This window comes from Eptesicus fuscus, chromosome 19 (assembly GCF_027574615.1).
Source record: "Eptesicus fuscus isolate TK198812 chromosome 19, DD_ASM_mEF_20220401, whole genome shotgun sequence".
Lineage (NCBI taxonomy): Eukaryota > Metazoa > Chordata > Mammalia > Chiroptera > Vespertilionidae > Eptesicus > Eptesicus fuscus.
In genome coordinates, this window is record NC_072491.1 from 8,841,134 (window position 1) to 8,867,182 (window position 26,049).

General features: G+C 49.6%; 2 protein-coding genes across 2 annotated transcripts in view; both read right to left on the minus strand.

Annotated features, from left to right (window-relative positions):
• The window catches only part of CDH17 (cadherin 17), a 75,363-nt gene extending 64,556 nt beyond the window's left edge, over positions 1 to 10,807 (minus strand). The window contains exon 1 of the mRNA XM_054708357.1: positions 10,626 to 10,807. The gene's annotated coding sequence lies outside the window, so the exon portion shown is untranslated. The remainder of the gene's footprint in view (positions 1 to 10,625) is intronic.
• Positions 10,808 to 12,687: 1,880 nt separating this feature from the next.
• Positions 12,688 to 21,569, minus strand: GEM (GTP binding protein overexpressed in skeletal muscle). Its single transcript, XM_028156113.2, has 5 exons — positions 21,468 to 21,569; positions 19,539 to 19,878; positions 16,836 to 16,912; positions 15,519 to 15,723; positions 12,688 to 14,037 (listed from the first exon to the last, which is right to left on the minus strand). The coding sequence occupies exons 1-5, from the start codon at positions 21,486 to 21,488 to the stop codon at positions 13,760 to 13,762; spliced, it is 921 nt and encodes a 306-aa protein (XP_028011914.2). The 5' UTR covers positions 21,489 to 21,569; the 3' UTR covers positions 12,688 to 13,759.
• Between the last annotated feature and the right edge of the window lie 4,480 nt (positions 21,570 to 26,049).

Consider the following 26,049-nt stretch of genomic DNA (forward strand, 5'->3'; position numbering starts at 1 on the left):
GGTGCGAGGAGTTAGCGTGACACGCAGGCAGGTGGGGCGGGGGTCCACGGGAAAACAAGGGCAGGTGGAACACACGGCAGTGTGAGCCAGCCTCATCCCAGCAACCAACCATGCAGAAATAATAGAAGGTTTTTAGACTCAGCACGGGGGTTGGGGGGATTTGGGTATGTGAAACTAGGGAGGGTCTGCCACAATAAGGTGAAGCGACCCATAGGAACAGAGAAAGTTCAGGTCCGTTGCTGGGCAAGAACAATTGAGGGAATCAATCAGGTGGCCACACGGGTAAATACAGAACAGGATCGTAGCAAATATAAACCCCTAGAGTCCAGTGGTCGGCAAACTCATTAGTCCACAGAGCCAAATATCAACAGTACAACGATTGAAATTTCTTTTGAGAGCCAACTTTTTTAAACTTAAACTTCTTCTAACGCCATTTCTTCAAAATAGACTCGCCCAGGCCGTGGTATTTTGTGGAAGAGCCACACTCAAGGGGCCAAAGAGCCGCATGTGGCTCGTGAGCCGCAGTTTGCCGACCACGGCCCTAGACTGAAAGGGCAACCCATTAACAAGATCAAGACAGATATTAAATGTTATTGAAAATATTATTACATATTTCTGTTCAGTGAGGCTTGAGTGTGGATAGACTCATGGCAAATGTTCTCAAAATGCATGATATGTAGCACACAGATAAAGTACATACTAGTGTGTAAGTACAAAAAAATGGAAAAGTTTAGCATTCATAGACTCTATTTACTTTGAGTTTTAAAGAATACAAGTATTAGAAATGTAATTTGAATTTTAAGAATAATTCCAAATTTTCATAAGGTTTCTCCCTGGGAGATGATCCAAACTCTGTTTCTTGCTCACTAGCATTGCCCATAAATTAAACATTACTTACAGATTTTTCTAGGGCTAATGTTGGAGGAATGGTTAAAGCATCACCACAGACAAAAGTGCTAAAGAGTATTTAACACCATGAAGCTGTTAGTCAGAAGTATTTGCCCAAATCCTTTCAATTGTTCACTTCTTTCTGTCATATAAATTATTTACAACTCTTTTGCTCTGATCAAAGGAACCAGTAATTTTTATCTTAAATTTTCCTTATTATTCGTATTGTTACTGAGTATGTGTTAAACGACTGAACTACCATTAAAATGGATTCCTGAAATGCTGTGGTGTTCACCCTGAAACACAGGGCAGAACACACATGCTCTTAATCTGTGGATTTAATCTGGAAGGATGTGTAAACAGTGAAACACAGCTCTCAGAAACAGCCACCCTGTTATCCTGAAGAGCACAGGAAAAGCCTTTATAATTCAGAGATGCGGTCATCTGTCCGTTTCTCTGGGGGGTGGTTTTGGCCTTTTTAGAGTTAATCAGTCTGATCCTCCGACTTGGAAGCTAGAGGCCAGAAGTAGCAAGAAGCGTACAAGGAAGCCCAGTTTAGGACCTTGGCCATCTCCCATCAGGAAGGGGCTCACTCCGATTTCTTCCTGTGGAATTTTAATTACTGACACGGAGCTGGAAGGAGAATAAAAAGGCAGATTCTGTAGTTGTGAATAGGATGTTGGGCTTTGAATCAGACAGGCCAGGGTTGGAGACCTGGTTCCGTCATCACAGGCTGTGTGACTTGGGCAAGAGTCCAAACACCTTTGTGCCTCTGTTTTCTGTCTGTAACAGGGACCCTACTTCCTGAACATGTTGTAAAGGTGAAATGAGAAAACACATTTTTAAACCAATATGCCACTAGCATAGCTGTAGAATAGGGCTGAAAAACAGTGCCTAAAAGGGATACATATATACACTTAAAATGATGACTTAAACGCTTTTTGCATACATTATTAAAACGTTTCCAAACAAGAAGCAAACTCCTTTTAAAGCAATCCCATGAGATGCTTGCCAAGGATTCCAGTGATAACCAGGACTGCAAGCCGAGGTATTTGCCGCCCCCCACCCCCACCCCTGGGGTCATGTCTCTCGAAGGCAAAGAAAGAGATCTCGGACCAGAAGATTTAAGCAAAAGCATGGGAAATTTATTATAAGCAAATCCAGTTTTTGTCTTTCTGTTGTTTGAGGGGATGTGGGGGCAATTTTCCAAACCAGAACTCTTTAAAGCAGTGGTTCTCAACCTTTCTAATGCCGCGACCCTTTAATACAGTTCCTCATGTTGTGGTGACCACCAAACATAAAATTATTTTCTACTGTTATGAATCGTAATGTGAATAACTGTAATTTTGCTACTGTTAATGAATTGTAATATAAATATCTGTGTTTTCCAATGGTCTTAGGCTCTACCTATCGGAAAACACAGATATTTATATTACGATTCATTAACAGTAGCAAAATTACAGTTATGAAGTAGCAACGAAAATAATTTTACGGTTGGGGGTCACCACAACATGAGGAACTGTATTAAAGGGTCGTGGCATTAGAAAGGTTGAGAACCACTGCTGTAAAGGATCATTGATGAGTTAAGACTTAGGTAACAAAATAAATCACTAGAACCACACCTGACAGGTGGCTATACCTTCTCTAAATCACCACTCCATCAGAGAAAACCAGTAGCGGTTAACAACGCAGACTTGACTAAAAGTTCACTGAAGTCCACCACTTTTTTCTACCCCCCAAAAGAGTTTTCTGAGTACAAACAATACACGTTCAGGAGCAGGGCTCTCAGCCGTGGCTGTACAGAATCACCGGGATTGCGATCTGCTTGGTCTTTGGTGAGACCTGACGACAATCATTTGTAACGTTCTCCTCCCGCCAGCGCTGAGGCCGGGAGCCTCCGGGTTAATGTGGAACCTTTGCCAGGCGCTTTCTGTAGAACCTCACTTAATCTTCACAACAACCCTGGGAGGTAGCTGTTATTATTACTGAGGAACAAAGAAGATAACAATGGATTCTCCAAGGTTTGAATCTAGGTCTTAATCTTTTAAAACAACAAAGCACTGTAACAGCTCCCCTCAGCTGAGCTCCAGTAACAGCCTGCTGACTGCGTCTCCCCCACCACCCTGGTTACCTACACCCTGGAACAGCAATCCGGGGTGGCTCAAGTCCCCTAAGCAGATCGATCAGCTCACAGATCCACAGCCAAACTACCAATACCTCCAACCCCAGTAACAGTCCCACCAGCTGTCCCTCCCGTCCCCCCTTTTCTGAGACTCCCATCGCTGGGACGCGTGCCCCAATCGATCAGCCTGCCCAGATAGCATTTCCATGAACAGATAACACCAACCACTTTGTCCCAGGCACAGGTCTTCTCTCCAGCGGATATCCTTAGGTTTCCTCCTGCCCTCCTCTGCCACGGAGCGATAGTATCACTCGGCTGGTGAATATCCAGCTGTTGGAGTAGGCAGCTGGGTAGACATGAGCTGCAAGAGTAGTTAGGGTCTGCAGGGGATACGTGGGAGACATGACAAACCAAAAATAGCAAAAAAACAGCAGAGGCAAATATGAAGAAAGCGGAGAGGCAAAAAAACACACAAAAAAGACTCCAGGATGTGGTCTAACTGATAGCACAGCATCTGGGTAGGGCAGCCCAGAAGCTTAAGGAGATGTATTTTTCTGAAACGTGAAGGAGGGAGGGGGGGGTGATTCCAACTTAGGAATATAAATCCTCTGAACCCCCAAATAAGTGGGGCACTTGGTTTGATTTCAGCCGGCTGAGCTGCCCGCTCAGACTGTACCTGAGTGTGTTCCTTTTCTGCAAATAAATCCTCACCTGCTTTTGCTGCTCTCTGTCGCTTGTTTGAATTCGTTCCTGCAAGAAGACAAGAACTGAAGATGCAGAGTTCTGTCTGCCGCTGACCCACTCTCTCTCTCAGCGGGTCTGGCGGAAGGTCACCCCCTCGCAGAGCGAAGGAGGAGGTGGTGAGCGTTAGTGGAGCTCGGTGCAGACCAGCCAGGTCTAGCCACCAATATTGTTCCAAGTGTTGCACCTGACGCGAGGTACACATTGACCCCAGCGATAAACCGGATAGTTCCCGACTCGGTGGGCTTTCTAAAATGTACCCCCACCCCACGGCGGGACATTTTGTCTGTGGCTGGGGTATCCTGTGGTCCCCACTACAACAATGCTGAACTGTTGACTTTCGTTTTGGAATTTATCATTGGTCTGCAGCAGAGATTTTCAACTGGTGTGCCACAGGATTTCTAAAACACTCAATACCTGACCATTTAGGCAGGGGCACTGACCTCTTCTCCCTTAGATTGTCAAATAGAAAACTGACAAGAGCCAACTCAATAGCCATCTGGTCAGAATGAATCAAAATTATACCTACTTTTTGGCAGATCAGCAAAAGGTATATTTTTTGGTGTGCCGTCGAATTTTAGTAATTAGCTTCTGTGTGCCGTGAGATGGAAAAGGTCGAAAAATGCTGGTCTACTGGGACCTTGAACTTTAATTTCCTACCTTTGGGATTCAGGGCTCTTTGGTGCTTTTCTTTTTTGGTCACGAAGCAAAGGAAAGGAGGTAGAATTGCCAGGGGGTCTCAGTGTCAGTGGCATAGTTCCTGAGCCTGACACAGGCAATGAGAACTCACTTCTCCCATGTTTGTTCGGATCGCTAACAAATCGGCCGACTACTCTTTAAGGGAGAGTGTTGAAGGCCACAGACTTTGGAGACTGGCAAATTGGGATCTGAATCCCGATTCTAATGCATTTCTTTGACTCCCAAATGTCTCACCCACACGGATTTGGAAGTCTTAGACTAGATCGTCAGTATCCCACCCCCAGCTCTGTTTGTGCTCAGAACTGCGTGGCCTAATCAAGGGGTAAAAAAAAAACACAGGTGGGTTAGGGATCTTTGTTAGGGGGGATCTTTGAACTCTGTTGAAAACTGATATCAAGATATTTAAGTAGATTGATGGTGGGAAGAGGCGATTTCAGTATTTTCCAATGCTTTTCTAAAGAGCCTTTCAACTTTATTCCACCCGCCTTAAGATTATTTTCCCAGCCCTAGCCAGTTTGGCTCAGTGGATAGAGCATCGGCTTGCGAACTGAAGGGTCCCGGGTTCGATTCCAGTCAAGGGCTGGAGGGCTCAGGAACACACCTGCCGCAGACCCTGGAGCGTGCTGGCATTATTCCATGTGAGGACATGGGCCCTAACAGGAAGAGATTTATTACCCTCGTGTTATAAATGAGAAGCCATTTCTAATCTAAAGGTCCAATCACCACCCAAGATGACTCAACAAGGAAGAGGTGGACCCGGGTCTGTCGGACTCAGCTGAGTAAATCTAATTAGGTGCTCAGAGCTCTGAACCCTTATTACTGAAATCCCAGTCGCCCAGGCCTCCTGGGCCGTGGTGTTTCATTGTATCCTGTCCCTTCTTGAGGGCTGGAGAAACGGACTCCCAGTCCCCTGATCCAAATCCTCCCGTCCCATCCACAGGCCATCCCAACCACCCACCTGGGACTTTGCACCCCAGTGAGCAGTCCCCTGGGCTTCCCTCCTCCTGTACCCCCTTTTCCAACAAGAGCCAGTGCTCCGGGGCTCCTGGGCCACCTGCCCTTCCTCACCTGGGGGGACTGGGCCCTCAGGACAGGAGCTGGGACCAGCCCCGGAGCACTCCCGAGATCAAATTCCTCCCTGAGAACGGGGGCTTCTCCCCAGAGCCTGTGCGGGGCGGGGAAGCTCAGAGCAAGCCTCCCAGGCTCCCGCGTGCTCCTCTGCTGCTCCTCTGGGCTGTACAGGAGGGGAAATCCAAGACAAGGTTTGTTCAAGCCGGAGATCACCAGGAGCATCAGGGACTCAGAAGAGCGAAGTCCACAGCGTGTGTTCCTGCCTCTCTCTGTGTGCCAATTGCGGATTCGAATCATCTGTGTCCACGGGAAATTTCCCCTTAAAAATTATGCTCCTGCCCTAACCGGTTTGGCTCAGTGGATAGAGTCGGACGGCGGACTGAAGGGTATGGGGTTCGAGTCCGGTCAATGGCACGTACCTTGGTTGCGGGCTCGATCCCCAGTAGGGAGTGTGCAGGAGGCAGCTGATCAATGTTTCTCTCTCATCGATGTTTCTAACTATCTCTCTCTCTCCCTTTCTCTCTGTAAAAATCAATAAGATATATATTTTTTAAATTATGCTTCCTTGCCCTGACCTGTTTGGCTTGGTGGATAGAGCATCGGCCTGCGGACTGAAGGGCCCCAGGTTCGATTCCGGTCAAGGGCATGTACCTTGGTTGCGGGCACATCCCCAGTAGCGGGTGTGCAGGAGGCAGCTGATCAATGTTTCTCTCTCCTTGATGTTTCTAACTCTCTATCCCTCTCCCTTCCTCTCTGTAAAAAGTCAATAAAATATTTTTTTAAATTATGCTTCTTGAGAGAGGGGGGAAAAAGTGTGCCACCTGATTTCTCTTTCAAACGCCAAAGGAACAGGCTTGGTGTTACCTTCCCAGGTCTCCAGGGGATGGGAAGGGTGACAACTAAGCTCATGATTCCCCCATCGCTGGTTTGCAGGTCTCATAAACGCTCTTTCCATTCTGGAAGGAGCCTGAGCTGCAGTTCCCTCCCCCTTGGCAGAGATCGGAAGCCTTCAGCAGGAGAGAGCCTTGCCCGGGGAGATCAGGCAGGCCAGATAGCAATCAACTGAGTGTGAATCACCTCCTCTTCCCGCTGATTGCAAACCCAGCCTGGAGCCTCACATTTGTAAGGAACCTTTATCTTAATTAATCACGTATTTTATGGGAGGGCGGCTATGGCTATGGAGACTGCTTGGTTCAGGTCCCAGGGTTGGGGCACGCCTGCGATTCTCTCCCACAGTGACTCACAGACTACGCCTCACACCCGTCTCCATGGGGGCTGGGACCTTCAGCCATTAGTATCTGTCACCGGTGGGTGACCTCTCCACCTGTCAAAGCTTCCTCTTCTGTGGATTCATCTCTGGGCTGCTCTGCTCTCTCCAGGGTAACTGTTCCTGAGTTACCTTAAAAGGTCCCTCCAGCCTCCACACCTCCCACACGCTTCCTGTTAACAAATGAGTCTAAGCTTTTCCTGGTTGCTTGCAAGGTCATTAAAATTCAGGGCCTGGAGGGTCAACTTCCTGAGTGCAATTACCAGCCACTCGTCATAAAGCACCATCACTCACATCCAGTGACCAGCCACTCGCCATAAAGCGCCATCACTCACATCCAGTGAACTGGCAACCTTACCTGGAACTTTGTAAGTCTAGAAAATCGCAGGGTGTGAGTGGGAGCAGAGGGGAGAGTGGACACCCGGGAGGGATCCAGAAGGCTCCTGGCCTGGGCGAGTTATCGTTTGGATAATGGAGACCCTGTTGCCTGCCCCGTGGGGTTCTGTAGATGAGATGAGGTGCCTAAGAACAAAGGACAGGTGTGAGCCGTGGCTGCCCCAGGCTGCTGGCTCAGCTCTGGACCCTGCCCTCAGGCACTAAGGTCGGGCTTCAGGCCCAGCTCCCTCCAGCAGTGGTTCCTCAGGTGAGCTGATCCATCACCTTTAAACCTCCCCTCCCACCTGCAGCGTGGGGGTGCACCCACTATGGTTCAGCCTCCCCACGGTGACATGAGGCTAAGCAGACGCTCCGAGGAGGAGGCACTGCCTGGCCAAGAGGTTAAGTGTTCTCGAAGCCTCCACGCGCTGGGTGAGGGAGCACCACAGGCGGGCTTTTGGGAGAAAGGCCTTCTGGGACCCTGCGGCAGGCCCAGGGAAAGGGAGGGAGGGCCTCGACCTCCGGAGCAGCGGCCCTGGCCAGGTGACAGCATCTCTTCTGGAAAATGACAGACGCTCCTGTCATGTAGCCGACTCCTCTTGGGGCCTCTGGGCCTACGGGGCCTAGGAAGTCTGTCATGTCCTCCCGTGGAGGCCCCCACCTGCCCAAGGCCTCTTCACAACCTGCTCCCCAGAGTCCTTTGGCTCTCCTTCCTCCAGGAGTAGCCCAGCAAGGACCCTGCCAAAGGCACAACCTTCAGCTCTCCGAGAGAGAGCAGAGTCCATTGTCCTCTCAGTGATTCCAGAAGGCGGCGCAGCGGAGCGGCCCCAGACAGGCCTGGGATCAAATGCCATTGACAAGCTGTGTGACTCTCTGCAAGGCACTCAACGTCTCTGAGCCACAGTTCCCTCCTCTGTAAAATGGCAATGCTAGTGGTACCTCGTGAGATGGCAGTGAGATCCCATAGGTCATGCGTGCAGCAGGACCCAAAGGAAGTACTTGGCCAACGACACCTCCTTTCCCCGGGGTGGGAAAGTCTGGGAGGAGGGAGCGGAGACATCGGCAGCAAGCGACAGAGCAAAGAGCCCAGGAGTGAGAATCAGAAAATCTGGACTCAAATCCAGTTCTGCTTCTTCATAGCCGAGTGTGCTTAGACAAGTCACTGGCCCTCCACCCCGTGGGGAGAATAACATCTCTCACAGAGCAGTAGTAATAACTCATGGGAAAGCACAGTGGGTTACATGAAATCCATTGGTGATAGATTAGGGAGGTGGGAGAAAGCAAAGGGGAGGGGGGTGGGATTTGGGACCTCTGGGATTGGATAAAAAGTAAAGTGATAGACACATTACTTAGGTGGGTATAGGATAGTTAACAGTCAACAATTAACATGATAACAACGAAGGAATTTATGGTCTCCATCCTGACGCCCAGGCCCATTTGGTTGGGGGGGTGGGGGGTGGGAAGGAGGGGAAGCGAAGTTACAAGTTACCCTGACATTTCATAGGTATGTTAGCTTAGATACAAAAAAGACAACAGGCTCAGTTAAGGTAAAAATTGACCTTGTCAGGGAAAATACCTGCCTAGGACATGACTACCCACCATAACTGCTTTTAGTGAAAGTTTTCATTTCAGACCACCTTTTGTGGTTACTTTAGGTCTTTAAGTTTGCAAGACTGCCACGCAGGCCTCCCCTGAGCTTATCAGGTCAGCATGTGGCCTTTTTTTTTTTTTCCCATCCACATGATGAACCTGGAGTAGTCAATTCATAGAGACAGAAAGTAGAATGTGGTTGCCAGAGGCTGGGGAGACGGGGATTGGGGTGTCATTGTTTAGTGGGCACAGAATTGCAGCAGGGGAAGATGGAAAATGTGCTGGAGATGGAGAGCAGTGATGGCTGCACAACAACGTGTATGTGTTTAATGCCACTGACGTGTACACTTAGAAATGTTACCAAAAAGCAAGCAAATTTATTAACGATGCACTTGGCGTAAAGCACAAGCAGGCAACTCAGCTAGTCTGAGCACCCCGCCCAGTGGGGGTTCAGGGGCTTTTATACCCTCGTCCCCCTATAGGTTTCAGAGCTCCCCTGCCAGATAGCTTGGGTAGCAAACTAGCTTTCAGAGTCCCCTTCTTCATTGCTGTGGCTGATCTTGGAATGTTTGTGGTACATCTGGTCATCTTGCTTAGCAGGTCTTAAGACGGCTGCCTTCTTTGTTTAGTGGGTGATTAAACTCCTCCTTCTTTCCCCATTTCTCCCTTTCCTGCCCTGGCAGCTATCTATTCTGCCTAACAGAAATAGTTAGAACGGGAAATTTTGTTATGTGTATTCTATACATAGCAAAAGGGTCCCCCGAGAACACACTTTGGGAAAGGTTGGCATGTGACATTGTGTCCGGACTTTCAAGGGAAAAAACCCCATGGCCAAGCAGGGGGAGGGCTTCACCTCATGTGAGGAGAAACCTGCTGGGCCCGGCACCTAAGGGAGGAAGATCCAGCGTCTCATCAGTAAAAACTGGGATTCAGAGGGGCGCCCATAAACACAGCAGAAATGGCATCTGCTTCTCCGAGTCTTGATGTCCAGACATCCGTGAGGTAGTTCCCGAGTAGGGGGACTCAGGGAAACCCTTTATTGGAGGCAAACTTTGGGACCTTAGAAACCAGGAATCCAGGCAAAAGGCCGGAGACGGTCTGCACCCAACATACACCCCCCAGGGACCAGGGCTAATTACCCCAGCCATTATAGACGCTACTGTTTACATTCAGATTTCAGGTTGCTTAGCAACCTCAGGACTTAATAAAGGCCTTTTCCAATTTTTAACCTGTTTTCGGTTGCCAAGGGGAACTCCTTTGGCAGGGAGCTTGGCCTACCCTTTGGCCTGGACGTGAAACGGAATTACCCTCCCCCATGGCACTAAGATCGCCCCTAGGGAAAGATGACAATTTAGAATAACAAGGAGAGACAGCATCTTATTAGGCAGACCCTCACGACTTCCTCCTAGCAACTAATCTCAGGAGGCTCTGTTTTCATTTGAATAAAGAAAATAATACTACATAGCTACAAGTTGTTGAGATTTCATCGTGCGCTAGTGTCCGAGCTTTGTACGCATGTTTCTATTTGTTCCCATAAAACCCCAGAAGTAAATCCCTTCTTATTCATTTACTCAATTTGTTTATTCAGATGAAAAAAAAAAAAAAACAACACAAGCTTTAAAAAGTTTTCACTTGCCCTAACCGGTTTGGCTCAGTGGATAGAGCATCGGCCTGCGGACTGAAGGGTCCCAGGTTCGATTCCGGTCAAAGGCATGTACCTTGGTTGTGGGCACATCCCCAGTGGGGACTGTGCAAGAGGCAGCTGATCGATGCTTCTCTCTCATCGATGTTTCTAACTCTCTATCCTTCTCCCTTCCTCTCTGTAAAAAATCAATAAAATATATATATATATTTTTTTAAGTTTTTACTTACCCACATTAGCCAGCTGGGAGCAGGTGGAGCTGGGATACAGACGTGGGCAACTAGACTCCGCCTCCCCCTCCTCATGGGTCATCTTGTCTCCCAGCCACCCTTGCACACGGCTGCCCTGTCTGCATCTCCCTTCTCGGTCACAAGAGGTGGATTCTTTGCGTGCGCGTCTCTCTTCTTTCCCACACTCACAGTTAGAACCGGGGCCCCCGGGAAACCCTGGTGTCCTGTTTATCTGTTGAGTGTTATTCTGCATCAAAGCAGGGGGATGGAAAAAATCAAACTGACTCTTTATGAGTCAAACGCCCTCATCCTTAACCCCTAAAATAGCATTTCTCGTTGCCCAATCTGTCCTCTCAAAGGCACAATAAAGGAAATAAAATTAAAAGTTCCTTCTCTTGCTGCCAAGAGTGTTGGCATTTTCCCAACTGCTAATGTTTTTTAACTGGCTTTATACATTCCAAGGGACAATGATCAAGGCCAGTCCAATATGCCAGCAAGTAGGTGAGTGTCTACACGCTGGAATCCAAAGGGTGAGGTGGGGGTGGGCACCGAGAGTCCCTCCTACCCCAAAAGACACACACCTGTAATTCTCCCTCAAACAATGTTCAAGCCATTGATATGCAAACAGCCCCTAATACCCTCTTAAATGTGCATGGCCCTTTAATAACCTGTAGAGAGTTGAATGCTCTTAAGAGATTGCCCAGCACTTTTACTTGTCTCATCCTGTCATTTAAAAAACCCTTTGGTGTTGGTATCACTTTTCTTATTTTATATGTGAGGATTTTTAAAAATTTTATTTTATTGTTTAAGGTATTACAAATAGTAGTACATATATCTCCTTTCCCCCCGCCCCATTGACCTTCCCCCAGCCTCCCCTACCCGCTGTCGCATGCCCTCATCCACCCCCCAGTGTCTTGTGTCCATTGGTTGTGCTTATATGCATGCATACAAGTCCTTCGGTTGATCTCTCCCCGCCCCTCCCTCTCTCCCCCCCTCCCCACCTCCCCAACACTCCCCAGCCTTCCCGCTGTAATTTGACAGTCTGTTCGATGCTTTACTGCCTCTGTATCTATCTTTTGTTCATCAGGTTATAATGTTCTTTATTTTCCATAAATGAGTGAGATCATGTGGTATTTTTCTTTCATTGCCTGGCTTATTCCACTTAGCATAATGCTCTCCAGTTCCATTATATGTGAGGGTTTTAAAGCTCACTGGTGATTAGTAGAGCTGGGACTAGTATCTGAGGCTTTTCACTCCAAGCCGTGTCCTCTGGAGGTCAGGTATTTGCAGTTACGAACACTCTTTACACAATTCCTTTCCGGCAGAAGCCTGAGCCCATGGCAAGGAAGTTTTGACAGATGTACTGAGAGGGCGGTGTCCAGAGGATGGCATAAGGAAGAAGGCAGGCCCAGGGGGGGTGGCAGAGTCCTCCCTGAGCCCAACTGTGCTGGCTCAGGTTCATGGCATGCACTCTGGTGGAAAGACATGGAACTGGGGTCTGGAGCCCTGGGTTCCAACTCAACTGGGTTACTAAGTCACCCTGAGCCAACCACACTTGTCAGAGTCTCCATTTCTCTCTGTGCAAAGAGGAGAAAGAGGCCTGGTATTTCAGGTCTGCTCCAGCTCTTGGGGCCTCTTTTCGAGTCAACAGGTCTGCATGTGCTACTGTTGAGGCAAGGGTAATCAATAAACATCATTGTTGAGAGTTTAGCTAAGCTCTTCCATGGTATTGCTGCCTCTGCATCCTTTTTTTTTTTTGGCCAAGTGACCTGATGGGGACTTTAACCTGACACTAGCCCCCTCATGCAAACACATGCCCTACATAGCAGCCCACAGAGTAACATGCAAATGGAAGTTTCTGATATAACTTCCCAGCAGCCCTTGTGAGCAAGTCTCCCCCTCCCCCTTCCTTACCCCAGCCCTTAGGTAAGAGCCTCTCACTGTTTACCAAAACCCCTGCTCTTTTTGTTTGAATTGACTAATCCTGCCTTAGCCTGAGAACCTCAAAGCATTCTACAAGCTCTATCAAAATATGCAATCGTAATCATCGTCTGGGGAGGAAAAACACTTAAGAATGCCTTTTATCAACGATTTTATTTCTTTTATTATAAGATATATAGGTAAATACTTGCATATTCTAAAAAAGATATAAAATGATAATAAAATGGACATTTTTCTTATTAAGAAACATGTCATAAATATGCTTTATCAAATGTTAAAATGGTTATTGTTTTGCAAAATAACAATAAATAGAGCAGAGCTGTGGGATACAAGAGTCAACTCAAAGTGCTGGAAGTATTTATGTTTTGCGTCATAAAAATTCAGGCCTTTGATTGCATTTAAAAAATGGGGTACTTTGCACTCCAGATGATCAATAATTCAGATTTTAAAAATACTTTTATGATGGCCTCACGGTTGTAAAAATAATGAAACATAAAAGGTGGTTTGACTAAGTTAATTTGATTAAAATAAATTGCCCTGAATAAGAAATGATAAGACACAGAAGTGAAGATATAGTTTTTGAACCCCATAGTGGTACACGTATCAGTCCTCAAATTCTGCAAGTTTTTGGATCCCCAACTGTGAGCGCTGAGCAAACACCGTCTGCAGGTTTAGTTCCCAGCAGGTCCACCATTTCTTTTCACAGCTTTGATGGAGCAATAACAGTCACGAGGAGCTCGATTCCACCGTCCTAGCTCCACAAATATAAGGAACTTCCTCCCTGGAATAAACCCTCTTCTATTTGTTTATGACCCGGTGGCCTCCAATTCAAATATCAGAACCCTGGGGGAAATTTTAATAGTGAAAAGTTATTTTTCTAGGCATTCTTTTAAGGCTTCGATTCTCTACTATCCAAGGGAAAGAGGAAACACAGGTGAACACCAAACACATCCTTAATGTCTTGGGTGTCCAAGTCGCAAGCTCAGGCTTTTCCTGTAAATACACGGCGACTCTTCACAAAGATCTCCCATTTCCCGGGCATTCTGTGGCCCATCAGGCTAACACATAACCTCCCAGCTGCAGAAGGGGAGGCCGCATCTAACAATATTTAAGGATTCAATCTAATATAGATTATCGGTCCCAATGGCCTTCAACCATGTCCCTGAGGGGGACATCTGGGTGACTCGGGGTGCCTAGAGCACAGAGAGGTCGTGGCAGGATTTGGACTTGAGCTTGAAGGCCATGTTCTTGTTGTTTTTGGCCACGATCTTGCCCCAAAAGCGCCGGGCTTTCCTGGGGATGCTCTCCCGCCGCTTCTGGTAGGCCAGCCGCCGCTCGTTCTTCTCCTTGCTGTCCCTCCGGAGGCGGACCTGCCGCACGATGCCCTCAAACAGCTCCTGCACGTTGTGCTGGACCGCCGCGGAGGTCTCGATGAACTTGCAGTCGAACACCACCGCACACGCTCTCCCTTCTGCGGGGAGAGGAAGGGAGAACTCAGAGGGGCTGCACAGGAGGGCCCCACCCAGCACACGGCCAAGCTGAGGGTTGCTGATGGCAGGTGGCCCTCACGGTAACTCTGAGTCGGTCGCACACGCAGGGAGTATGGGAAGCCCCTCTGACACACACACGTCCTCCCAGGGCATCATCAGAAGCAAGGAGTCTCTTCCTGGAAGCAGGAGTGGTGTGCTATAGACCTGGCCCACCAAATTCACTGCACGAAGGCCCCAGCTCATCAAAACAGGGATATTTATTGTTAACAGTCAAAACCATAGCCTTCATTTACTGCACTTACCACGTGCTGGGAACTGCTTTGTAAACCCTTTTGAATGCTCACAATCTTGAAAAATACATTCTCCCTCTGAGAGAGAGAGAAAGAAACTGGGAGAAGGGCGGTCTTTTAAAGACTTGAGGGAGTTCACACAGCCTATGAGTGGCATCTGTGAATCCAGGCCTGCTTCACGCTCAAGCTCATATTCTTAACTCTTCCTCCTGACTCAGTAGGATTCTTATTTTCCTGAATTGAAAATAAGAATCCTACTACTTGGCTTTCTCCCTTTAGAAAACTTTGTAAAGTTTTGATGAGCTATTTTGAAAAAAAAATAATAATTTGAGGAATTCACAAATTCAGCAAACTGTACAAGCTTTTCTGGAACAGCCTCAACTGCAACTGTTCCATTGTGTTTAATGACCGTGTGTCCAAGGTTTGGTTTGAAAAAAAAAAAAGATTACCATAGACACTCATTTCCTGACACTCCCAAACAAGGTGTGTCCGTTAAGCCTTTCACAGATACCTTTTCTCCTGAGCAGAGCCTGGAAATGCAGTATTTTGTTTTTTACCATTGTACCAAACCCAAAAGATGTCTCAACTGAAACTTAGGAAGCAAAGGGTAGGAGGGTGTTTCTAGGGTCTACAGCAGTGGTCGGCAAACTGCGGCTCGCGAGCCACATGCGTCTCGCGAGCCGTGGTTTGCCGCTCTGTTGACTAATGAGTTTGCCGACCACTGGTCTACAGGAACTAGAGGCAGCCTGAGTAGAATTCTTATCCTCAATGAAACTCAGTTCCCCTAAGTCAGAGTTCCCATCCTTCTTGCACGAAGATACTACCTCTGCTTCTCTGAACTCTTTGAGATCTCCCTGGAAAACAGAAAGGACCAGCAGAAAAGGTTTGGGATTGCCAGTAAACCCCTGAGCATGATATCTTCCCTAAAGGAACCCCAGGGAAACCTTTGGGTGTGGGGAGACTGGAATCCTGCAGGTAGACCAGATGGACAAGGGAGCAGCACCCAGCAGAGATGACTGGCTGGGGATGTAGGAGTTTGAGAGGACACATAAAACTCCATAAAGCATTTGAGTGAGTCCCTAGTTCCAACTTCACGAAGGAGGAAAGGAAGAATACCTGTCTGAAAGAAAACCCAGAGGTTGTATCTATGGTATTAGCACCAGCCCTCTGACCTGAAATAGACACTTCCCGGCACCGCACCAGGTCACTTTTGTTGCCAACCAAAATGATAGGAATGTCCTCCGTCTGCCGGGCCCGGCGGAGCTGGATTCGCAGCTCGGAGGCCTTCTCAAAACTGGCTCGGTCTGTGATGGAGTAGACGATCAGGTAGGCATCCCCGACCTGCATGCAGTGGTCCTGGAGCCACTCATTCTCCCCCTAATGGAATGAGAAGGTCTCCCATGAGCGCAAGTTGGTAAATGAGGCATCAGTTTGCAAAGTAAGTGTGTCCTAGCGTACCCTTGCTGGTCTGAGATAGAAATGAAACTTGTCCCCACTCCCCAAAATGCATCATGTCTGTGGCTGTACAGACTGCTAGCCCATAAAGTACTTGCCAAAAAGTTTTTACTGTCCGATTGAGTTGGTAACTTACACAATGACTCTGCCAAACATTTCCATTCCCTGTCTAAACTACTAAAAATGTGCCTTTTCTGGCTTCCCAAAACGCCCTTTGCCTTTCCCAGGTGATAACATTAAGAGTCGTCTTGCGAGAATTAGGAGGCTTTTCAATGAACAGAAAGTCTAGCATATATACACAGAAGCCCAATCTTTAAAAAGCAAATGTTGAAGGGTAGTATTGAGACTGTCAACTTTATATAATGTGGTTTTATATAGTTTAAAATTACCATTCACACTTGTTGGCTCTTTCCCTAAAACAAATATTTTTTAAATATTTTTTTAGTAAAACTAAGGGCAAATCACTGCAACTTGCTTATTATTCAGAGCTCATTTGTGAATGATCTGCTCCTTAGGACAGTGTCATACTTCAGAAGTAAAAGCTTTCTGTTTTTTGTATTTGGGAAGTTAAATCATTTTATTTTATTTTCTTTATTTTATTTATCTTTATTGTTGAAAGTATTACTGATGTCCCCTCCTTTTTTCCCCATTGACTCCCTCCACTCTGCACCGCCCCCCCCCCCCGCCCCCAGGCCTTCACCACACTATTGTCTGTGTCCATGGGTTATCCATAGATGTATAAAACTTCTTTGGTTACTCTCTTCTCATCCCCGCCCTCCCCACCTTCCCTCTGAGATTCATCCGTCTGTTCCATGCTTCTATGTCTCCGGATCTATTTTGTTCATCAGTTGATTTTGTTCATTAGCTTCCACACATGAGTGAGATCATGTGATCGTTGAAGTAAAAGCTTTTAACCAAGAAAATGAACCTACCTCTACTGGAGCACCAAAAAGTACAAGGTCACCCTCATACCCAACAGCCTACTGGAAGACAAACCCTGAAGGAATTCACAGAGAGCTCTGGGCTCCGCATACCTTATTTTCCCACATGTCCAGGAGTATAATGGTTGCACTTTCCCCATCAACAATCAGTGTTCGTTCGTATGTGTCTTCTAAAAGAGAAAGAACAGTGATATCTGTCAGGCAAAGAGGAACACTTTTGTAGAAGATGATCATGCAAAAAAAAAGCATTGCTAGAAAATAAATTAACTAAATACATAATTAATTATGTAAATAACCAGGTATTCATAAGACCAATTACTATCTTTTATCACCTTTGACAGTATTCTACGTCTATTCCTCCGGTACTTACAAGCAGAACACCCCTGAATGTGTATCCCTAGACCACTTGCCGCGAAAGGCACTCCTGCGCGTCATTCCTGGGTCTTTTATAGAGGAAAACCCTGTCTGAGCACAAACTCACTTTAGAGCTTCTGACTCAGGTTCAAGCTCCGGTGCCATGAGAAAACACTAGCTGCCCAGTGGAACTGCCAGCCTCGTTCATAAGCCTCACAACCCACCGTGCCCTGCAGTGGGATGACGACTGGGCATCCGCTGGCAATTTCAGGAACTCGGAGCTCAGAAACTTTTCTCTCTCTCTCTCTCTCTCTCTCTCTCTCTCTCTCTCTTTTTTTTTTTTGAGACGTGCAAGAAAAAAAATCTTGAGACTATCCCTGTTCTGTTTTCTTCCTTAAAAAAATACATTTCCGCCAAAACCGGTTTGGCTCAGTGGATAGAGCGTCGGCCTGCGGACTCAAGGGTCCCAGGTTCGATTCCGGTCAAGGGCATACACCTTGGTTGCAGGCACATCCCCAGTGGGAGGTGTGCAAGAAAGAGGCAGCTGATCGATGTTTCTAACTCTCTATCCCTCTCTCTTCCTCTCTGTAAAAAATCAATAAAATATATTTAAAAAAAAATAAAAAAATACATTTCCCTCGGAATACACAGGCAGCAGCCTCCAGCTCTAACTCGATAACGGAAACTTCCCTCCCTGCACTTGAGCCCAGACTGGATGTGGATGAAGGGTGAGCCAGGGCAACGGGCCGGAGCAGCTCCGTCCCAGAGAAACCACCGGGCAGGGGCGCCGCTGAGTTAACTGGAATTTTTGCAAATAAGATTCCTCTCATCTCCATAATTGAGCCCATCCCTCTCTGTTTTCACACTCATCATTTAAAACGTGTAATTTTTATAATTTTTTTTCTTTTATCATTTTCCTTGCTGTTCCTTTTGCCTGGAATCTGTTCCCTCAAACATCCAAAAGACGTGTTCCCTTACCTCCTTCTGGGTGAGGCGTTCCCTGACCATCTATTTAAACACCTCTTCTCTACTAACATCCCTTCCTCCCGTTCTATTTTCCTTCGTTGTGCTTGTCTCCATCTAACGCGCAATCCGTGGAACTAACTTACTTGATTGCTTTATGTCTCTCTCCTCCGAATGTGACGACATGGATGTACATCTGTGCTGTTTACTGCTATGACCCCCAGCACCCAGGACAGTGCCTGGAATAGTGTGCGGGCTCGGTAAATGCTTATTGAATGAATGAATGAGCCATAAAGATAGCCCCAGTCATCCACCAGCCTTCACAAAGAAAGAGAAAAGCAATGGTCCAATACGGACCCTCTCGCTCCCTTGACTCTCGTTTAGCTGTAGTCCCTGAGAGCCCAGCACGAGAAGAGAAATCGATGGTCTAATGAGTCATCACGGATAGCCCAGAACCGGAACTTGCCTTAAGACGCAGTGAATTCCCTGACACTGGCGACAGCCAAGGAGAATAAACATTTCTGGACGTGGGCAGACAGTACTAAGGATGGAGCAAGATTCCTAGGCAACAAGTGCAGGGCAGAACTGAGCCATCACTAGAGCATCTTCTACTCTGTGGAGTCCGCGATTCATCTGTGACTCGCAACTGAAGGTACAGACAGACCATGCCTCTTGGGCAAGCCCTGGAAGGTTCTCTCCTCACGTCTACAGCTGCGAACTGGGACATGCAGCCACCCTGGTCGGGCATGCTAAGATGGAAACCATGGCTGAAAGACACGGTATGAATACCATGGACAATGAGGATCTTCCCATTATGTCCCAGAACACAGCGCTATGCTTTGCACGTGCCTGAGGCACCCATACTTTGGGGACTAGGTCACCTCAAATCAGTTTTGGGAATAGGCCTGGCTTCAATAATAAATATCTTAAATGAGATCGTGCAGGGAAAATGGTCTTGGGGAAAAAAAAAACAAACAACGGTAAGACTCGATACAAACATATGTATCATTACTGCTATAATTCAAAAAAAATTTTTTAAGAGATTGCACTATTGCACCTACAAATCTTAAACTATGTTACACCCTCCAAACCCGCTGATGTTGGTGGAAATAAAGTGATGGATCGGCTCCTCAAACCGGCGTGGCTTTAGGAATAGCCACGGGAAAAAGCCGCCTCTACTCTGAGCTCCTGAAAAGTCCAGGGCAGAGTTGGCAAGAGCCAGAGGTGGGCGCCTGACCCTCTAGCTGTCCTGGTTCACCAGTGCCCCCAGCCCACCCCGCCCAGTCCCTTTAGAGCTGGGGCCTCAGAAATCCCCTCCGGCCCGGGGTTTTATCCATAAGCATGTTCGTCTCCCGGTCCCGCGGGCCGGGGCCAGGGCTTTTCGGTGCCAAGAATGCGTCCCCGCGGCCCTCAGCTCCGGGGATCCAGGACCCGCCCGCCGGCCCTGGCTTCCTGCGGGGCCGCCGCGGGGCCGCCTACCTCCCAGCACCTCGCAGTCGCTGTCCATGCTGTCGTGCACGCCCGCGAAGATGTTGGCCAGCGTGGACTTGCCCACGCCCTGCGCCCCGAGGAGCACCACCCGGGAGCAGGCGTTCTCGGACTCGGAGGAGATGACCGAGTCCGTGGAGTCGGAGGACCAGCTCCGGCGGCAGGCGTCCTCGGGGGCCGCGGGGCGGGGGCCGCGCTGGCTGCGCGCCGAGGGCGCCCTCTGGATCGTGAGGCTCCGGCCGTCCGCCGGGACGCTCCAGCGCTGCTGCTGCGGCTGCGCGCCCACCGGGCCCCGGCGCAGCGTCACGTGGTTCAGGGTCATCGCTGGGTCCTGGGGGCAAAGGGGCCGGGAGTCAGCGGGAGTGAGCGCCGAGCGGGGACGCGGGGGCTCGCACACTCAGTCCGCCGTCGCGGCACTCTGTTAAGTGTGGGTGTGGGTGTGGGTGTGGGTGCGGGGGGGGGGGGGGGGGACCCACGTAGTCCCAACAGAAGGGACGTCAATGAAACAGTCCCCAAGTCCCACAGGCTTTCTCAACTGGACACACACACACACAGGCTCACACACACAGGCACAAGCACATACATACATACAGGCGCACACACACACACACGCACAGACACACACATATACACAGGCACACACACACACACACACAGGCGCACACGCACAGGCACACACACAGGCACACACACAGGCGCACACACACACAGGCACGCACACGCACAGACACACACAGGCACACACACAGGCACACACACATACACACACAGGCACAGGCACAATTAGGCACCAGCTCCTTGGCCAGGTTGTCATTTGCAAAGAGAAAAAAAGTACCATGAGCATCGCCCACCGCCCTGGGTCTCCCTGCATCCTCAGGGAAGCCGTGGGGACCCCCCCCCCACCCCCAACCCGGCGCTGGGCACAGAGCCAGCAGCAGGCAGCACCGCCCCGGGGTGGCTGGAAAGCCCGGGAGTTCACGGCGCGGCGCGGGGACCGAGGGCCGGGGGCTGCTCTCGGCTAATCCCGGCTCCGGACGGCCGAGCGCCCCGCGGGCGGGCGTGCGGGTGGGAAACACGCGGCGATGACATCACTCCCCGGGCGGACCGGACAAGCACTTACTGCAACTTCCATGTTTAGTCAAGTTGCCCTGGTGCCCTCCAGCTGCCTGAACCCGCCGTTATTGGGGGGCGGGGGGCAGCCGTCAGGAATCTGCTGGAGGTCCAGGCCTCCGCTCTGCCCTCCGCCAGCCTGGTGGTCCGTCCGGGCGGGGAAGGCCCCGCTCCCCTTCAGGCCCCATCAAAGTTGCAGCGAAAACGCTTCCTTCCCATCCCAGGAGGCCCGCTCCCGGGGTCCTCTCATGCAACTCCGACTCCCCCCTTCCCGGAGCAAACCAGAAGGTCAAGGGCTCCCCCTCCTCAAGGGGCATGCAGCGCCTTGGCGACGGCGTCCCCTCTGCCAGACCCCGCCCCGGGCGCGGAGGCCCGTCCTGCAGGCCACCCGCGAGGAAGCTCTCTCACCTTCCTCTGCAACATCCACTCGGGAAAACGCGAAGAGCGCAGACACGCCCCTTCCCCATCGCCCCGCACTCCACACCCCGACACGCCCGCCGCCAGCCCGGACGCCCGCTCGCAGCCCGCACCTCGCCTTCCGACAGGAGCCTGCAGAGCCCCCGACGGCTGCCCGCCGCCCGCCCGCCGGGTCCGCAGGAGCGGGTGACCTCCCGCTGAGCTGAGCTGAGCTGGAGAGCCTGCCGGGAGCGGCTTCCCTGCACCTTCAAGTCCCCCCGTCCGGAGCGCCCCCCGCGGCTGCCCGGGCTCGGCGCTCCACTTAGACAGTGTCCGGGTCTGGGAAGCCCACCCCCTGCCCGGTCCCTCCCTGGCGGCGGCGGAGCCCCCCCCCCCCCCAGAGGACCCCCTTACCTGGCCTTGCCAAGTGGGCATCCACGCACCGGTGCGCGCCACGATCGCGGCGCAGAGCGCGGTCCTGCGCGGGGCAGCCGTCCGAGCCGCGCCCGCCGCCGCCGCCGCCCGCGGTTTATAGCGCGGCCGCCGCGCGCGCGGGGCTTTTCCGTGACGTCACGCCCCCGCGGGAGGGGCGGCTCTGCGGAGAGCTCGGGGTTGCAGCCTCTCGGCTCCACCGGTGACTCGCAGTCACGTGGCCCCTCTCCCCCTTTTTATTAAAAAAAAAAATAACGCCAGTTCCATCCCGGGCTGTTTTTATGTGGGTTTCTTTCCTTTTAGCTGGTGGACGCAGGGAGCTGGAGAAAGACACGAAGGGCCACTTCATTGAGCTTCGCGGCCAAAAATAATAATAATAATAATAAAATAATAATAATAATAATAATAATAGCATTTGCAAACGGTCCGGAAAAGGACGGAGGAAGCGGCAGGTTGGAGTTGAGAGCCCAGCTTTTGCCAAAACACAAAACCAGGGGCCAGCCAGGCGCGCCGAGACCCCTGCAGCGGCAGGGAGGAGGGAGGGGGTCTTGGGCAAAACCCGCCTGTGCCCGCCCGGCACCTGCTCGGCCGACGTGGGGGCAAGGGGAGCCCTGCACGACTGTTGGTTTCCCTTCTCGGACAGGGACCCAGAGAGAAGGCGCCAGAGGTGAGGGCGGGGGACGAGACCTTGGAAGGGGCAGCTGTGACAGATAACTCAGGCTCCACCGGTGGGCGCTACATGCCGCCCTCCTGCTCCGGGTCAGGATGCTGAGGCTCCAAGCAGGGAATTCAATCAGCGTCGGAATCAGCAACATTGTGCCAGGAGCCTGGGCCCGGGCATGGAGCCAGGCAATGCCTCCCAGCCGTGGGGAGGAGCCCTAAGCGGGACACTGGGGTCCACTGTCCTCTCCCCTCCCCGCTACATCCCTGTGCATAAAGGACAAAGGATAATGACCATCACCACCACTACCGTTTACTAAGGACCTCTGAGCACCTGTCATCTGTAGGTTCTGTTGGGCCTGTGCAGTACCTCAGTCCTTGCCACAGTTCCACACGACGGATGCATTGCTACCCCCATTCTATGGAGGGGAAATGACCCGGCCAGAGAGCGTACCCAAGGTCACACAGCTCATGTCAGGGCCAGAGTCGGGACTCAAAACCTGGTCTGCCTGAGTCTTTGCACTGCACCACCGGCTGAAGGCTGTCAGCGACCTCCTTCTGGGGACACAGGCACCCCCAGATGCTGGGTTTGGCGATGCCCGTGGCCGTGCCAACACTCCCATCCTCCTCTCCAGCCGGCTTCATCTCCGTGCTGGCTGGTGGCTCCAGGAGGCAGCCAAAGGCACCAGCATCTATGTTCGTGGCCAGCGGCTGTGAGCAGAGTCCATTTTGTTATGCTGCAGGCAATTCCCTGCGTTGGGGATGACCCACGTTATCGCTGCTGAGGGCTGCCAGGTGGTCCGAAGCGGGCCAAGGTGGAATCCACAGGTTTTAGAGCTCCTGCAGTTCCAGGTGCCCTGAACCCAACCTCTTCCTTCTTTTGTACACGAGGAAGCTGAGACCCAGAGGGACGCCCTCCACTGAGTGAGGAGATGGCAGAGCTGGAACCAGAGCGTGGCCGTCATCATTTCCTGGATGGTGCCCTGCACTTCGATCAAGTTTTTCTTCAGGGCTTAGCCAGAACGAAATGGCAAGAGATGTGGGGAAAGAAGTGAGGGGTGAGGGGAGGGAGGTTAAGGAGAGAGAGAGAGAGATCACCAAGGAGTGTATTGCTGACTCCATGCTAAAACACAAGAAAAGTAACTTGTGAATTCCCTTTATCTGCATTTCAGAATTACCCATGCTTTTTCCATGCTGAGCCTCCAACTTTGCTGACTGGTCTCAAAAGAAACAGTATATGGGTAAAGTTAAGAATAAATCTGAGTTTATAAGAATATCAAATAACCTTTCAGTTCTACTCTTGCCCATTGATAAGAACTTAATTCTTCACACGAATAAGCACCAAATTCTATGCATAGGCAAAAACCACTATGAACTATTTTTCGTTGGTATATGTGAGGCACATGAAGAAAACACACTCTATAAAGATTGGGGAACACGTGAGCATTCAGTCCAGCATGGGCTGGGGCAGTATAGCCATATTGTGTTTGAATTTTTAAAAATCTGCTTTCTTAAGTTTTCTGTCCCACAAGAAGCCAGATGAGAAAACAACTACTTAGGGAAAGTTTCAACTAAATAGCAGTTAAGTTTTGAGTGAATATTTATAGCAAAATCACAGTTACACCTGGGCAAAGCGATTGGATTCCAACTCACTGGGACCAGCTGAGGGTATGAAACTGGGGAGGGGAGGGGGGAAGTGGAATTAGGGCATTTGGGGAAAAGTAGCAAGTTCTTAAGAGGAAAAACTGACAGAATGTTGTAGTTTCTTGTTCTATGAATTATTCTGTTCATAGTATTTCTGCAGCAGTTGAAGGCTTCCTTGGTTTCTAGCTAACATAAAGAAGAGCGTTGCCCTAGCCGGTTTGGCTCAGTGGATAGATCATCAGCCTGCAGACTGAAGGGTCCCAGGTTCAATTCCGGTCAAGGGCATGTACCTTGGTTGCGGGCATATCCCCAGTGGGGGGTGTGCAGGAGGCAGCTGATCGATGTTTCTCTCTCATCGATGTTTCTGGCTCTATTTCTCTCCCTTCCTCTCTGTAAAAAAAAATCAATAAAATATATTTAAAAAAAAAAAGAAGAAGAAGAAGACCGTGGCTAGGAGACAAAACTCAAAACAACAAAAATACCATTTACTGAACTCTATGCATGCCTTCTCTCAGTTAGTTCTCATCACCACTGCACTTACCCATGTTTCATGGGTGAAGATGTAGAGGAGCGAAGTGAAATAACTTGTCTAAGGTCACAGAGCTAATAAATAGTACAACTGTGCTCCCCGGGCCACAGTCTTACTCACTGTTCTATTTAGAATGGGCGATACACTTCAATCTGGTTCCCATGGTAACCTCACCTCAGCCCACTCCCTAACTCCCCTTAAATCAATCTTACTTGATTGGCCAAAGCCCATGACCTTCATTGGACCACATTTCATTAATGGGGAAGATTTTTCCACTTAAAGGCACAATCCATGCTACTGAGAGTGGAAGGGCTTTGTTAACCACAGAGCGCCGTGTGAATGTGAGTGATTATGATTATGATGCAGGAGCCAAGGATTAGAGCTTGGCCACCTGCCCTGGGTTTTGCTGCCTGTTACAACTCAAATTAATCTAGCAGAATTCAGGACACATGAAGCAGAGGGAGGGAGGGTGGGGAATATCCTCATATTGCTGTTTGTAAGGAAAAGCAATTAGCAAGGAGAGTGGTATGGCCAAATCCCCAGCACACGGAATAGGTGTCTACCAGCTACAAAGGCTGACGAGGAGCTGAATGAGTGGGAGGTCATGTGCAAAGAGTTTGAGCACAAAAAACCCACCCACCCCCTCCAGGAGGTGTAAAGAAGGAAAGAATTACTATATGGAAAATTATTGCTTTACAGAAAGGGAGGGGGGAGCTCCAATTGCAAAATCAAGACAGCCCTGATTAAGACAAAACCGAGACTGAAGGATGGCTAAGAATAACCTCTGAACATCTAGAGGCCTGTGGGAGCCAGATGGGTACTTCCTCCAGCTGCAGCCTTCTTTAGGCCAGCCCCAGCTTCTCATCAGACCCCTGCTGAACAGATTTAACTTTCCATTGAAAGAAAGTTTGTAGCTGTCACTCTTCCTCCACTTCATTAGCTCAGCCTGCTGCAGGCCTTTAGGGGTCCTTCTAAAATCCTGCAGGGGGCCCGGCTGGCGTGGCTTAGTGGTGGAGTGTCCACCTGTGAATCAGGAGGTCCCGGTCAGGGCACATGCCCAGGTTGCAGGCTTGATCCCCAGTAGGGAGCGTGTAGGAGGCAGCCAACCAATGATTCTCTCTCATCATTGATGTTTCTCTCTCTCTCTCTCTCATTCTCTCTCTCTCTCTTTCTCCCTTTCTCTCTGAAATCAATTACAAAAATAAATGAAATGAAATGAAATCCTGCAGGGGAAGTGCAGAATGTATCTCAAAAGGCCAAAGGGAACCTCCTGAAGAAAGAGGACCTTCTCTGTCCAGGTCCTCCCATTCCCGCATTCACTACACAGCAATTCCCATGAGCCTTTGCCTTATGCCAGGACATGTTCTAAGGGTTAGGGCTAAGGTACTTACACTTGTGGAATGTACAGTCTGGTGGGAAAAATAATAAAGTATCACCTCATTCATTCATTCATTCATTCACTCATCATCTGAGTATACAAAGGGAATGATACTACTCGAGAGGATATGCAAAGTAAGATTTAAGTTCACACCCACTCAGGAGTCTAACAATGCCCCCGGAACAGAGAAATTTAAGACCAGGTTCCTGTCCTCAAGGAGCGTAAAGTATGGTGTTCTTTTCACCAGAATCTACTGTTGGCATGATGCAGGCATTCCAGGGACCCAGGAACCCGATGGTCCACAGCCCATTGTGGGTTCTTGGCTTCACACAGGACAAGACAGCATGGAGTTT